The following is a 16,258-nucleotide window of genomic DNA, read 5'->3' as shown; positions in this document are numbered from 1 at the left end:
TCTCTTTTGCCCTTTTTGAAAATAGGGACAACATTTGCCTTCCTCCAGTCTGCTGGAACTTCGCTTGTTCAGTGTATGAAATGTATTCAGTGTATGAAGAATTAAGTTTCTCAGCTAATTCAAATATTCCAAGATACTGTTGCATCTAACATAAAACATCGCTATAGGAAAATACATACACAATGTAACTTACACGTGTATTGAGCCATTTTGCCTGCTAGTTGTTTCTTGTTTGCCAATGTGTTTTTAAAATTTATAATGACAGTTCCACTACTCTCCCTGAATGATATGCTAAGTTGCGACATGACAACAGCACAAAGTCACAGATCTCCTGAGCCTTGCTGGATCAGGCCAATAGCCAACCAGATGCCTATGGTAAACCCGCAAGCAGGACCTGAGTGCAGCACCACTTTTCCTTGTTATGTTTCCCAGCAACTGGTGTTCAGAGGCATGATATCTTTGGCAGTGGAACATTTTCTACTGGGGCAGTAATTAATAGGGCCGTTCCAGAAATTATCACTATGAAATAGAAAAAAACAAATGTGAAGGACAATGTATTTTTGTATTTTTTTTTAAAAAAAATCCTGCTACAATAAATAATTGCATAGAGTTATGCACTCTCAATGAAATCTTAATTGGATTTGAGCCTGATTGTTATTTCAATCTGCAGCATTGAAGTATAGCATCACAACAAGATGTTTAAAAAACCAAAAAATAAAATGGATGAAAATATCCCAAGTTCCACATGTTCTAAGTGGAGGGGGTTTGTGGTGTTTTTGTTTTGTTTGTCGGCTTTAAAAAGAAATCACTTGAAATTTACTCATAGTATTCAGCTGTATTTTGTTTAAAGGGTAATTACAGGTGAATTTCATTAGACTTTGAATGGGATGTGGTGCTTAAAGTGCTGGAATTTGTAGGGACAACAACACAGCCTCTGTGCACATTTGGATTTTTATGTTCTTGCACCTGTATCTTCATTATATCTTATTAATAACCTCTATAATATATGCATTTGACAAGGGAAGCAAAAAAGGAACATGAACTGGTAAGTCTTTCAATTCTCACAAGAAAACCAAGGTATTACTTTGTTTGATGACAGTTAATCAACTAAGAGGAAAATGTAGAAGACAAGGCAGCAGGAAGCAAGGGCCGTGGAAGCCCTAAAATTTCTGTCCTACAAGACAGGCAGCATGCTTCTTCAGTTTCTTATCTTTTCTTTAAGTTTAGTAGTTGAAGAGGTTTTTGCATTTATCTTTGCAGCTGAATGAGTTCAATTTCACTCAGATTAGAGTAGAAATTTCTGAACAGCAGGTTAATCCTTCCTGCCTTCATGGGCAACTGAGCAAACAGACCCATATCAGTGTGGCCAAGTGTAAAATTGTAATTCCAGAGATTAATGTTGTCTTTCCTGTTTGCATTGAACTTGACCTCCATGTCTCTTTTATTTGATTTTATGTTTCGTTTTTGTTTTGTTTTTTGTTAACAGCTTCTGTCCAGGGCCCCTGGGAGAGGGCAATATCGCCAAACAAAGTGCCCTACTACATCAAGTAAGTATCAAACTATTATGATTAACTGCTTGGGGCTGTCCACTAATTATCTTAGCTTGCCTTGAAACAACTGTGAGAATTCTACTCTTTTTGGAGCCTACTGGTTCATACTGGATGTTTCAAGTGTAGCCTCCATTTCCATCGATAGCATAGAAATTTTTTTACATATAACATCAAGAATTCTGAGGATTCCTTGGGGTTAAAAGACAGTATAATCACCAATATACGCAAAAAAGTGTACTGAAAAGCCACCCTCGGCTTATACTCGAGTGAGGCAGGCGGCGGAGAAAGGCACAGGACAGGGGGTTCAGAGAAGCACTGCGCTGCGACTTTCCAAACCCCCGTCCTATGCCTGCTCTGTGTGAGGCGGCGGGGAGGGAGAAGCAGCCACCAACATCTGGGAAAGGCATAGGACGGTATTTATTTTTATTTTTATTTTTGAAATTTACCAGTAGCTGCTGCATTTCCCACCCTCGGCTTATACTCGAGTCAATAAGTTTTCGCAGTTTTTTTTGAGGTAAAATTAGGTGCCTCGGCTTATATTCTGGGTCTGCTTATACTCAACTATATATGGTACATTTGAAATGCAATTTTAAAAAGTTCAGAATTAAAGAAGAATGATAATGTGTATTTGTCCTTTCTTTGACTGTATATGTCTGTTCAGCTACCATTGCTTTAAACATCTTGTACCTTATTTTGCTGCTTAATAATAAGAAAGAAAATTAGTATTAAAATATACTGCTCCTGAAATCTACCCTAGACTGAATTTTGCAAAGGGGGGGGAGGGGTTGGAGTGGAATCAAAATACCCTCTGCCCCAAAGAGGTAGATTCCAGCCCTTTCAAAAATTATTTACACATTGGCATAGCTAACTAGTAGTACTTTCATTAGAGATCAGAGCGTGCAAAGCAGCCTCTTTCTCTGTTCAAAATAAAACATTTCAAGTGATAGTTGAATAAACCATAAGAATGTTGGCTTCAGTGTGATATGCATTATATGGTGCTCTCACTGGTTGGCCAACGCATCCATGAAAAGAGTACCAGAGAAGTTGTTTGGAACAAATGGGACAATTTCCTTTGACACACATTTAATTTTTATAGTCTATTCAACTATCACTTTTAAAAGCTTTTTGATTTCTGTAGAAATATCACTTTTTAAACTACCTATTTATTGCATTTGGGATCTCACAAAAAGGACTTCTCTGTAGTTTATACTTTGTTGCCAACATGGGTAAAAAGGTAAAGGTAAAGGACCCCTGACAGTTAAGTCCAGTCGTGAACGACTCTGGGGTTGCGCCGTTCATCTTGCTTTACTGGCCGAGGGAGCCAACGGTTCGTCCGCTGACAGTTTTTCCGGGTCATGTGGCCAGCATGACTAAGCCGCTTCTGGCGAAACCAGAGCAGCTCACGGAAATGCCGTTTAGCTTCCCGCCGGAGCGGTACCTATTTATCTACTTGCACTTTGACATGCTTCCGAACTGCTAGGTTGGCAGGAGCTGGGACTGAGCAATGGGAGCTCACCCCGTCACGGGGATTCAAACCCCCAACCTTCCGATTGGCAAGCCCTAGGCTCAGTGGTTTAACCCACAGCGCCACGCGCATCCCAGCCAACATGGGTAGAAATAGCGTAATAATGCAGTCACCCTACTTTTTATAATTTATCTCATCTTAATATTAGAAATCAATATATTGCCGTCTTAAATGTGTACAATTAAGTATTTTTTTATTTGCAGATTGTTCAGTGAAAATCATTTTTATCATGTGCAGCAGCATTTTACATTAATCTTTTGTTGTGCCCACACATCTTGCATATTGGTAACTCAAGTCCATTAGCTGTTGTTTGAAAATACAGGAAATTTACATCTTAAGCTGTTGTCCAGCCTTTATATTGCTCCTGCTCAAGGTCTGATTTCATAATAGAAAGTCTGTCTTTGCTATTGGTCTTTAAATTCTCAAAGGAGTTACTGTACATTTCTTGCCTGTTCAGAAAGCAAACATTATATCTGACCATTTTCTGAATTCGGACATGATTTTCTGCTCCAAAGCAACATACGGTAAATTGTTGATACTGAACATAAGAGCATATGTTGAGAGATGTATTTCTTGCATATTTGATTGTTCATGTGTGCTTCTCTCATTTTCTTCTTGATGCTTAGAATTTTGGATTTTTTTTTACCTAACTCATCAGTTCTTCATTTTCATTGACAGATCACTTTATGAGTTCATAAATCAGAAAATAGTTGCTTCAAAAGCATAAGCAATATCCTCTTTGGTGTCTTAATGCTAGGCAACATCAAGCCTCTTGGTTTTGACAGTTACAGGATCATATTTATCTAGTTGATTAATTAACAGCATCCAACAGTCATTAAAGTTTCTGCATTGTGGTTAAACTATTGCAATTTGCAGGAGGAAGAAAATAGAGAGAGACACAACACTAGATGGGATTAATGAGGCCACAAATTTTTTAAAGGAACGTGGTGTGTCTGTTAAGTCCAGCCAAGGGATTGATTATAACTCCTTCCGTTGCAAGCCCTGAGGAGATTGGTCTAGGCAGTCAAGCAAGCTGGCACAAATTTACTCTCCACCCCCACTCCCTTGTGGGGAGAAGTAGATTTACCACTGGTGCCTCCACAACCCCTTTAATATGAAACATCCCTACTTGTGGGCCACTCAGCCTTGAGTGCAATTTAATGGTGGCTTTGCCATAGGAGCCAATCAGCTGTTGTATGCCATAGTGATGCCTACTTGTCATGTTCCTTTAAACAAATACACACCATTTGTGAAGCATTATCTCCTTAGGATGGTGTTTAGGAGTTCTTACTAGAATGTCCCAAAAAATATCTTAAACAGAGAGTGCTTCACAGAAGCTATATTATCCCATTTAGTTATGTTCCTATGTTGTCTGCATTGGTACCTTAGGGACTATTATTGCTGCCAGCTTCAATAAGTTGAGGCAGAAAACAAATAGAGATGTAGGCTTAACCCATTCACTTTCACCATTTCCCAATCTTGTTAGTAAGTATATGACATTTCCTGTTTGGATCTGAAATGTATTACTTCTTTTCTTACCATAGTGTGAATTCATATTTCTTCCATCTCTGTGGTTAACAAGCAAGCTAGGTATGGACCAATCAGTCTATTAATATAACAGGTTTAAATGCACTTGAATACTGTACCTATCTAATCCAAGAACTGAATTGTAACATTCAGAGAATAACAACAGCCATTATATAACTAAATTCCCATCTGCTTATTAGTCCAGGAGGTGCAGATCAAGTCTGAAGGCAAACCTAAGGTTTCCCAAAGTACAAAAAGTACGTAGGAAAAAAGCTCTAAAGGGGAAAGCCCCCAACACCCCCATTAAAATTCAGTGGCACACAGTATTGATAGATTTAGTGGGAAATAACCAACAACCAGGTTTGGGGGGGAATGGAATCAGGTAACTGGAAAGGGAAGTAGAAAGAGGTACTGTAGATACAAAGACCTAAATAAGGTACAAGGAGAACTGTCTTATGGTCTGGACAGATCATTTCCAGGAGAGAAGGAATGGGACTATAGGATCCCTCCATAATTTCTTCTGAGAAGCCAGGTTCAACAGGCCTCTTCCTTCTTTATCAGCAGCTGTTTCGTATGCATCATTTTATGTTAAGAAACGACAATCTTTTAGTAGCCATTCCATCAGGTTTTTGTGCGGGAAGAGACATGACTGCGGGGAGAGACATGACATTTCCCCCCCGTTCCTACTTTTCTAAGCCTACCCCATCCCTCAATATATTGCAATTATATGCTCAGATTCAGAACTAGAAGCCAGCCCCAAACCTAAACTCTTTGTTGTTATATAGCTTAGCAGGCAAATGTATGGGTTGAAAAGAAGAAAGACATCCTTATTTCCTTCACCCTTCCATAAAATGCACCACATGGCAAAAAGTCTGAAAAGAACATCAAGAGTCCTACCCCAGGCTGATAGGATCTCTGAACAAGAGCACTTTTACTGAGTGCAGTTATATCACTTGCTGCCTCCGAAAAATAAAAATGCCAACATAATACAACCTGTTAAAATGGTTTCTTCCGCTCTTGCCATGTAGTAGTATATTGCCTACAAAATGCTTATGACAATTGCAGGATTATCATCTTTTTCAGCTGTTGCAATCTGCAAGGACTGTGTTCAAATTTTATGAAGCTATTCCCAAATGGATTGGCCAAATAAATCAACCCTTTGCTTCTTTTCCTAATGATTTTTTAAAAAATAAATGCTCGCTTTACATTATAAAAGTTGCATTTGATTACAATATCCACTTTGGACACCCAGGAAATGCCTGGCTGGTAAATAATGAACTACAAGACATAGTATCAAGAGAAATTAAACAATATATCTTATGTGTTTAGCTATACTATACAGGAAAAAAATGCCAACTAGGTATTCTTTTTTTCTATCAGATCTTTCTTTGCTTTGCTTTCCTTGCAGCTCCCCAATCTAGTCTTTTTGTCATCTTCAACAGCTTATACTTCCTAGATCACATCTTATCTTTAGTGCATAGTTTACAAATAATCCCATTCCCCCCTAAGGCTACACTACATAGGCTTGCATCAGTTCAAAGTCCTGTGGAAAGAAGCATATAAGCACAGTAGTCTTCTGACACTCTTTTATTTTAGCCAAGCCTTAATTTGTGCATCTGTACATAGAATAGTTGATAGTGTCCCTGAACCAGTGGAGAGTACATTTCCTTCACCACTAAGTAATTATAGAGGCTTCACACTTGAGGGATTAAGAGTAAGCATTTCCAGATGCAGGTGCCATGCTTCTGGATAGGGCTGAGGCCTGACAAAATTATTTTGTGTACACTTACTGTTTAGTACCACATGTGCACACTCCTGCAACTATTCAAGCATCCCTAAAAGCAGAAGACATTTCCAGGGTGTTTTTTTAAAAAAATATACGGTACATTTTCAGAGCCATGTATTATAACCAAGACCTAGATTGTGAAAATCGTGTTCCCCCTTTCTTCCTGTTCAGGCTCCCAGAGAGTGGAGAAATTGGAGGCAGCTCCTCAGCTCCAGCTGCACTCTGGATTTCTTTGGCCACCCCTTCCATCTCTGTGCCTTGCAGCTGGGCTCCTGGGCCACTTCCAATTTCATTTAGCCTATCAGTGGTATGGCCCTCATCTCGCATGGCGTCACGCTTTCCTCTCCACAGAGGCGTCTCAGCCACTCTGCTCCATCTGATTCAACTGCTGGCACTGGCACCCACTTTTTTCTGCTTCCCTCTCTTAAACTGCTCAAGGAGTGTTGCTATTCTTCCCACCATTTCAGCTCAGGAACACCTCACTCACAGGCCTTCCTCCAGGAAACACAAATCCCACTTTTGACACCAGCGTTGCACGCCACCCCAATCTCTGATTGGTGCACCATTCTAGGGGTTCCAGGTGCTTAATCAAGGTCCATGTTTCCTTTTGGAAATGAGGCACAATGGAAACTGTGGTTTTTTTGGGATATGTGGTTTATGTACACACAGCTCAGTTGGTTATAGTGTGGTGCTGAAAACACCAAGGTTGCAGGTTTGATCCCCATAAGAGACACCTGCATATTCCTGCATTGCAGGGGGTTGGACTAGATGATCCTCAGCATGTCTTCCAATTTGATGGTTGTTTATAACCTGAGCCTACGATGGAGGGGTTCAGAGCATCAGCACCCCAAAAGGAACTTGTTTCTCCTGAAACCACAGCTTTATTTTCAAACAGAAATCAAACACCATGCTCTGCCTGCTGCTTTGCTTCTTGGTCACATAACTCCAATCTCTCTACTCTGGCTTTAATCTATTGAGGAAGAGGGTTCCATCCATTTGCTGTCTCACACCAAGTCCCTTTGATCCTTTGTTCTCTTTATAGCCCATCTCCCAGGCAATCACATCAACACAGAAGGCTAGCCTGGCTTAATTAGCTTTTACCACTTGTACCAGTAATATCCAAGGATTAGACCTTTCTAGCACTCTTTTTAACACCCCAAGCCTTAATTAAATTCACTTGCTTAATCTGGGGATTATAGTGCTCTGGCATAACACAGGCATAACAAATGCATAACACAGGCACAGGCAAACTCGGCCCTCCAAATGTTTTGAGACTACAATTCCCATCATCCCTAACCACTAGTCCTGTTAGCTAGGAATGATGAGAGTTGTAGTCCCAAAATATCTGGAGGGCCGAGTTTGCCTATGCCTCGCATAACACTATATTGATTGCACTTTACCAGTCAAACCTTTCACTGTGCACCTCGAGTAGCTCTATGATGCCATGTTTGCAATATTTAAGTAGGGAAGCTACATTTCCCACTGAAGGCAGAATAACCAGCCATGAGCCATCTGTTGATGTTTCTGTTAAATGTGTGCCATTTGATAGTTTCCTGTTGCTTAAGACTGAAACTTAACTTAAAAATCTGTATCTATTTATCTAGTAGTAGAAACAGGCAGAGGTGGAGCTAGCCGCTCCAGCACCCAGAGCAGCACACATGCTGTGCACCTGAGGTGGGGCTAGCTGCCCGCAGGAGCGGGGCAAGCGCCCCAGGGGGGCACCACCCACGGCAAGCGCCCCAGGGGGCGGCGCAGTGATGTCACCTTCCCAGGATGACACCCGGGGCAGACCGCACCCACCGTACCCCTCTTCCTCCGCCAGTGGAAACAGGTCCCAGGATTTGAGGTTTTCCTCAAATGAAGCCTTGCAACCTATGCTCCTTGACATGGTATCGTTAGTTCTTATCTTTGTACTAATCTCTGACTTTATCCTTCTTCAATTATATCTAACTCAGTAACAATGTTTGCCTTTGGGTCTTCATGCTGTGCATGTTCTTCCAACTGGACATGCCAGGGAGGAGGGAGAATCTGCAAAGAAACCGTGCAGTATGAAATTATTTTCCTTTCCAGTACTTCTCCCTAAATTATTTCCCTCATAACCTTTTTGTTGTTGTTCGTATTCAAATTATAGCAGTTGAAAGACTTTGGCCTCCTGGGGGAAATAACACCAGATGGATCTTCATGAGCATGGCTGTGTCTCTTTGATAGGGATCCATATGTAACTTTCCATACAAATTAAGCCTTGTGATGATAACATTGTAAAAAATAATAAAAAATAAACACAAATTCCCACTAATTCTGCTAACCTACTCATAGATTTCCAGTCATGTTTTCTAGCTTTCCATTGAACACTAACAACTTTGCATATAACCATTTGTTTTTATTTTGCCATTCTCTCTTTCTATTCTACCTCTATTTTCTTGTCTTTTGAATGAAATCTTTATTATGGCCAAAGGCCCACAATATAATCTTATGCAACACAATGTACAAAAACACTGGGCAAGACAGGATAAAATAAAGCAAGAGTAAATAAAGTTAAAAAAGGACTTAAAAAATTCAATACATATAAACAGATATAATTTGCAAGATTTCCTTGGCTAAAATAGATGGAACAGTACGTTTGTTTCGACAAGTTTCCACTATAAATCGGGTAATAGAACAGATTTTCAGTAATCATGAAGTAAACCATTTTTCCTTTTGTATGAGAGAACTGGAACCAAATATCTTGCTACTAGCAGTGTTCTGCTAGGGTCGCTGTCTTGTAGCAGATATGTTAACTGAGACTCCAAGTTCTCAGTCAAACTTTCTGTTATTAAGGGAAGTAGAAATCTGGTCCGGGAGTCCGTGTGCAAGGGACAACAGAATAATATATGATGGAGAGATTCTATAGTTTTGTTATCACATGCACATAATGCTGAAATTTGTCCTTTAGTAAACCTATTACCCATAACGTTGGATGGAAAAACGTTAAATCTTGCTTTAGTAAAAGCAAATCTGTGGGCCGCAACAGATAAAGATGACAAATAAGATGGAATCTGCAGTGTAAGCCATATACCAAGATTCAGCGGTGAGCATGTACCACTTCCCATTATGACATTTTGTTGGAGATCAAACTCATCTAGTTTTTGCGTTAAAGCTATGGTTTTCCCAGTAGTGATGTATAGAAGTGAGAGCTGGACCATAAAGAAGGCTGATCGCCGAAGAATTGATGCTTTTGAATTATGGTGCTGGAGGAGACTCTTGAGAGTCCCATGGACTGCTAGAAGATCAAACCTATCCATTCTTAAGGAAATCAGCCCCGATTGCTCCCTGGAAGGACAGATCGTGAAGCTGAGACTCCAATACTTTGGCCACCTCATGAGAAGAGAAGAATCCTTGGAAAAGACCCTGATGTTGGGAAAGATTGAGGGCACTAGGAGAAGGGGACGACAGAGGACGAGATGGTTGGACAGTGTTCTCGAAGCTACGAACATGAGTTTGACCAAACTGTGGGAGGCAGTGCAAGACAGGAGTGCCTGGCGTGCTATGGTCCATGGGGTCACGAAGAGTCGGACACGACTAAACGACTAAACAACAACAATCTTTTGGCCGAGGCGAGATCTAGTTTCAATAGGTCTGATGGAGACAGTCCATAGGACACAATTTTTGTATGTAGTTTTCTTGTCTTTTATTGACACCGAGATTGCGCTCTGCATTACTAAAAGCATGATCACAACATCTTAATTAATTTTTAGTATGTTTCCCAGAGGTGAAAAAGGGACTCAAGTTTGCTACTCACATGCATAGCATGCACTTGAGGCACATTTAAATCACATGGCTTCCCCTATAGTATCTTGTTAACTGTATTTTGTTAAAGGTGCTAGGAATTGTAGCTCTGTAGTGTGTGAACTACAAGATTCTTTGGGGGAAGCTGTATGCTTTAAGTGTGCTTTAAACATATGTTGTGGATGGGCCATAGAAGACTGTCTTGTAGGGTTTCATATTTAGAAATCAGCAGCAATGAGCAACCTTTTGAAAGCTCCCCTCAGATTGCCCAAATCCACCTCCTCCCCACCCCAAACCTGGAAAAATTCAGTTAATTTTTCTGTGGCAATCCAGGTACTCTGAAAAATCATACACACACACACACACACAAAAAAAAAACTGTTTTAGAAAGCTGGAGCCTCTTTTCTACCAGGTGTATTGTTCTATTAGTTTGTATGGGGTTGGGAAGATAAGGAGGCACTTACGAAAAAAACACCCATATCAAGTCAAGGTCTCAACAACTTCATCTGAAGCATGTTTCCAAGCATATTTATGTGCTGAAAAATCTAGTCTTATGAGCAACCGCTCTATTACATTCATGTGAGGTCCTGAGCATACTATCGGTATATAGCTTTTGAACTTTGACTACACTGAAAACTGTGTGCTTGAAAAATTAGAGAAGTGGCTATTTTTTAAAACCTTGTGTTGTAAACCCCTTGCCCTTAAACATTTCTTTCCAAAGATTTCTTATATCAATTACATTCAGAAGTGGACTTTGCATGATCTTCCAGAAAAGTAAAAAGCTGATTAATCATAAACATTGCAGCTAGCTAACCTGTATATTTGAAGCATATTGAATATTGAAGTTCTAAAGTTATTTATTATAAGACAGATTACAGAAGGGGTTGGCAACCTAAGGCCCTGGGCCACAAGTGGCCCACGGGGGTCGTTTAACCAGCCTATGAGCCGCCCCTGAACCGAGCCACCCGCTCAGCGAGTCCCTGCGCCACGGTGTACCGTGACGTCGAAAATCGCATCTGCGCATGTGCAGACGCAGGAAATCACATCTGTGCAGATGCCGGAAATCTCACACACATGCAATCCGGCCCACAGAGGGATCTCTGCTGGAGTGAACCGGCCCAGGCGAGGTAAACCTTGCCAACACCTGGACTACAGCAACATGTTGCAGCATATCCCTAGACTCTTTTTCTTTCCCTATTGGACAACATATTACTAAAAGACTCAGAACTGGGACTACCTGTCAGCTCTGAACCCAAATGTTTTACTGTTATATAGCTTAGAGAAGGAGCAGGGGTGCCAACCTGGGCCCCAGGTTATAGATGCCCAGCTCGCATGACATCACACGCCCTGCAGCCTCAGAACCTGACTTTCTGTGGCACCGGAAGTCGGGTTCCAAGGTCTCACAGGGCCTCGGATGTAACTTCCAGTCATTTGCTAGGTGTTGCGTTGGGAGCCCTGGAGTGTGGGTGCTGAGCACCCACAACAAAAATTTTGTGGGTGCTCAGTCCCCCAGGGTCCCCTAGAGATGGTGCCCCTGAGAAGGAGTGTAGTATAAGTTTCAGGATACACTGCAAGGAACTCTTGGTCTCTCCCTGTTGATTTTCCCCCTACTGACATTTTCAATATGAACACTCAACCACAGACTTAACTGATAGTCTTGTCTAATCTACCTGACTTTCAGTTCCTTGAGACACCCACTCCCATGGTGGAATGAAAACTGCCCATAGATATCAATGCAGAAATAAAGGACTTTAGTGTACCTGTGAATGGATAGTAGCATGCCCTCCTACACCAAGCAAAGGGTGGCTATAAAGATACAGATTCATTTCTTTGCCGTTTAGTATGAATGCAGAAGTTTCCTCTCCAGACAGTAAGCTTTTAATTTACAAACATATAGTTCTGCATGCTTTGGGGCTCCCAGAGTATGAAGGAAACAGTACCTATTTTTTAGATATTTGTTTTGTTTCCAAAATGATATTCCAATTCTAAATGATTAGGAGTTTAAATTATTAATATTCATTAAAATGAAATTTGCTAGCTTAAGTTAACTGCTGTCTCAGATAGGCAATGATATGTCAGTACATTATATGTAGGCAGGAAAAATGGTAGAAATGGTTTTTTAATAATTATAAAATCAATTGAACAATTTAAGATCTGCCTTGAACTCTATGGTGAAATAGAGTAGCAATTGTGCAGACTATTAGTTTCTAGAGATGTGGCAGTGATCTTGTCCTCCTAATTGTGTGAGATAAATATTCTTCCACCAGTAAAGACCAGCTAGTTTCTCAAGGGTTTTCTAGCCTTTAAAATCTACCTGTTAAAACTTGAACGAAGTCCTCAGCAAATCAACTCTGTGCTTCTAAACTATGGTATGCACCATTGTCATGCTTGTGTTATTGGCATTTGTTGGGTTATATCTTTTAGACAAACATTTAGACAAGCATTATTTCTTTTCAAGTGTCCACATCCTTTCTGAAAATAAATAAAGTTCTGGTCCCTCCATTTGTGTACTGATGAATACACTACAGAAGTTACAATGATCTGACTAGCTTCAGCATTTCAGATACTTTGGTAACTTGCTTGGCAAATTTCAATTTTGTATTTATTGCGCTTACAAAAAACTATGCTATAAAACTATATAAAACCCCAGAGTCCAGCTGTTTCAGTGTGGTATTCCAAGGCAGGCCTTTCTTCATGAGATGCAACAGGTGGCCTGTTTTTGCGATGCCTGTGTTGTTGTTGTTTTAAAGAGGTTATCAGTTTGGTGAGAAATACGGTAGTAGTTCAGAAGAGTAAAAGGCAAAGCTGTTGAAGCCATTGGTATCCCCTAGCCATGCAGTACCTGATTCTTGCAGGGCTCTCTTGAAATATTGATTGATTTAGCTCTATGGAAGAAGAGCTGCCACCCTGAAGACAAAACATATGGGGGTGATGTTTTTGACAAGGATGGGAAACATGCTACTCACCCTCCCTTTGGAGGAATTGTAGTGCTGCATCAGAATCTTGGACTTGCATGAAGTCTAAGGGGGTTGGGAGGCAAAAGTAAAGGCAGGTTGTATAATAGTAGAGGCCATGGCATGGGAGCAAAAAAGGATGGGCACAGAATGGGAAAGTGGTATTTTAAAACAATAGCAGAAGTTTGAGTATAGCAGGGTTGGAGGGAACTGACAGGAGCTTTTTTGTGTTAGTTTCTCTGTTTGTACCTATCTCTGCTGTTTCTTCTTGTTAAAACTAGTCTGTTTAAAAAAACAATCTCTCAGTGTCTATCTGTGCATTACTTAAACCTCTGCTTTTGTTTTAAATCTGAATTTTACTTTGTTTTTCTTCATCACTGCTTTATTCAAACTCCTCCTGTTGTTGAAAACTACCATTTTCTACTCAGCTTCCTCCATCCTTCTTTATTTCCTCAAACGTCTGTCATTGTTTTAAACTACCACTGTCTGCCTCTCATTTTTCCTCCTTTCCTCTATTATTTCTCATATGGTTTGTTTAGGACACCCACATTATATTTTTATCTACGGTAATTTTATTCCAGGGGACAGTTTGCCTTAACCTCCTAGCCCTTTTTAGCAGAATCTTAACTTTACATATTTATACTAAATATTTGGTCCCTTGATTGCTGCTCCAGTGTGCCATACAAGGCCAAGGCCATTGGTACTTATGGAATTATCCACAATATGATTTGCCCTTCCTTTTTTACTGTCCAGTAGGTATAGTATATGGCCCGAGCAATTGACCTTATTTAATGGTAAAAAGGATAAAATACATTTCAAGTGTAGTAATCACTTTGGCAAATGTATAGTGATGGAAACTGACAACCATAAAAATGTTAAGTAACTTTAAGCACTGTACACTAAAATGATAATGCACTAATTCTTTTGCACTGTTGGCATTTACTGTAAGCAGTGTTAAGTTACTATTCTTGCATATATTTGTATGCTACGTGACTTCCATTTCACATTTGCTCAATTTACTAATAAGCTGGTAAACATGAATCTAAGGCTCAATCTAGCTTGTAAAAATTGGGTTATATTAATTCTGCTTCATGCACCATTATTTAGAAATTACAGTCAGTCTAAGTGCAAGATTGCAGAAAGGGAAACAAATGAAAAATATTCAGTGTAATTAAACCAAAGGAATGAACATTAATTTTAACCCAATTATATCCAGCTACTTATCATTTGTTTTCCTTTGACTTGTGTGAAATATCACAGAACAGCAAAAAGTATTCCATCATATAATGAACTTATGAAGTACTGAAACATAATACAATATTAATGTTTCCAAACATACCAGGGGTACCTTATGTCACACAGTTTGCATACACATTTCAGTGAAAATTGTTTATGCAATTCATTTTACTACAGTTTGTTTCAATGTAGTGTTATTGCTGGTGCTATATGTAGTTGTATGCCACCCCAGCCTCCAAGCAGTGTGAGATTCCAGGGGTTCCAGATGCTCACCCAGGGTTCAGGTTTCCTTTTGGAAATGTGGCACAGCTGAGACTATGGTGTCCTTATGAAATATTGTTTATTTGCACCTATATACAACCTGAGCCTACAATGGAGAGATTCACAGCATTACCACCCCAAAAAGGTCTTGTTTCTCCCATAGCCACAGCCTTGGTTTCAAACAGAAACGAAACATCATCCCCTCTCTCTTTCTCTCTCTTCCAGACTGCAACCTTTCCCCCCTAGGTCACACTGGTGGTGAACACTCAATTCTGGCTTTGTCTTCTAACTAGCTCAGAGCTGGAGGAGGGGCCCCACTCATTTGCTATCTGGCACTGAGCCCTCTCACCTTGGCTTTCTTACAACAATGGGAAGGAGAGGAACCTGGGTTGTGTCAGACAAACATAATGGAAGAAGTCAGTGTAGGCTACAGTTACATCTGTTGGGCACTACACTGACAACTATAGAGCATCAGTTGTGTCAAGTTAAATCATACAGTGGAATCCATTCTTGAGTCAGTGGTTATATTTGACAATGGGGGTTTATATTTGAATCTTATACTTGGATTCCTTCATATTGAAATCATTAGAAAAACAGGAGTGAAGAGTAGTCAGGAAGAGCTATCTCTATTTTTCTATGTTTAAATCTCAGTTATAAAGTTAGTTGTCAAAATACATATTTCAAACAGCGTGTGGAAGGAAGGATCTGGAAGGAAGGAAAGTCCCTTTGGTTTAAAGACTGTTTTGATTTACAGCAACCCTGCAAGTTAACAATCCCCACATTATTCTTAACAGTTGATATTCATGCCAGTATGGTTCCAAAGGTTTGCTCATCACTTGCCAGAAAGATTACAGGAACCAGTTTCTAGGTGTGTGTTTTTTTAATGGGGATTTACCTTTATAATTATATTCAATTGCTATATGATCATATGAAATCAGGTGGAAACACCTTGCACCAGTGGAGCTCCTGTTATACAAAGATACCTCTGTGCAGTGTGTATATATAGTGCATTAAAGTAATCTGTCTTGGAAGCAGTGGTGGAGGAAGCTGCTCGGGTGCCAGGTGCTGCACGCCCTGGGGCCGGGCAAGCCGCCCATAGGGACGGGGCACATCGCGGGGGCTCCGGAGTCTGCCTGCTTCCTCCCACGCAGCCGCCCTACAGCTCAGGGGGAGGCAGCGGGCGGACCAATTGGGCAGCACGGAGCCTGCACACGCTCAAGCTACCGTGTCTCTCCCAGGAGAGGCGCATAGCTTGGGCACACTGCAGGCCCTGCAGTGAGTGCCACCCAGCATTTTGTCACCCCCTCAGTGGTGACACCCGGGGCGGGCCGCACCTACCACACCCCCTTCCTCCGCCCCTGCTTGGAAGTTACCACAACATAGATAATGAGTCTAGGCCACCTCTGTTCAGGTAGGTTTGCAGCTTGTGTATCACTCTGTGTCACTTCCAGTGACAACTTTTGCTTTCATATTATTATACTTGAGTGTTTACTGGCTATAAATGGAATGAACAAGGAATTTTAAACCAGTGAGACAGAGATTAACCAGATAAGAGTAATCAATTTACTTACTAGATAAGGAGTTGATTTTATGAGGCTTATTACAATTTTATGAATAATGTTAAGCTTTGGTAATAATCTGTATGCCACATATT

At 40.5% G+C, this 16,258-nt stretch overlaps 1 protein-coding gene across 15 annotated transcripts in view; it reads left to right on the top strand.

Moving 5' to 3' along the window:
• The window catches only part of DMD (dystrophin), a 1,006,777-nt gene that overhangs the window by 880,102 nt on the left and 110,417 nt on the right, over positions 1-16,258 (top strand). For all 15 annotated transcript variants that reach the window (XM_035114386.3, XM_035114388.3, XM_035114384.3 and 12 more), the window contains one exon: positions 1,487-1,547. In XM_035114386.3, coding sequence (XP_034970277.3) covers positions 1,487-1,547 — 61 coding nt within the window. The remainder of the gene's footprint in view (positions 1-1,486; positions 1,548-16,258) is intronic.

The sequence above is a fragment of the Zootoca vivipara genome, chromosome 4, assembly GCF_965207765.1.
Source record: "Zootoca vivipara chromosome 4, rZooViv2.hap1.1, whole genome shotgun sequence".
Lineage (NCBI taxonomy): Eukaryota > Metazoa > Chordata > Lepidosauria > Squamata > Lacertidae > Zootoca > Zootoca vivipara.
This window is presented reverse-complemented; position numbering and strand designations above follow the sequence as displayed.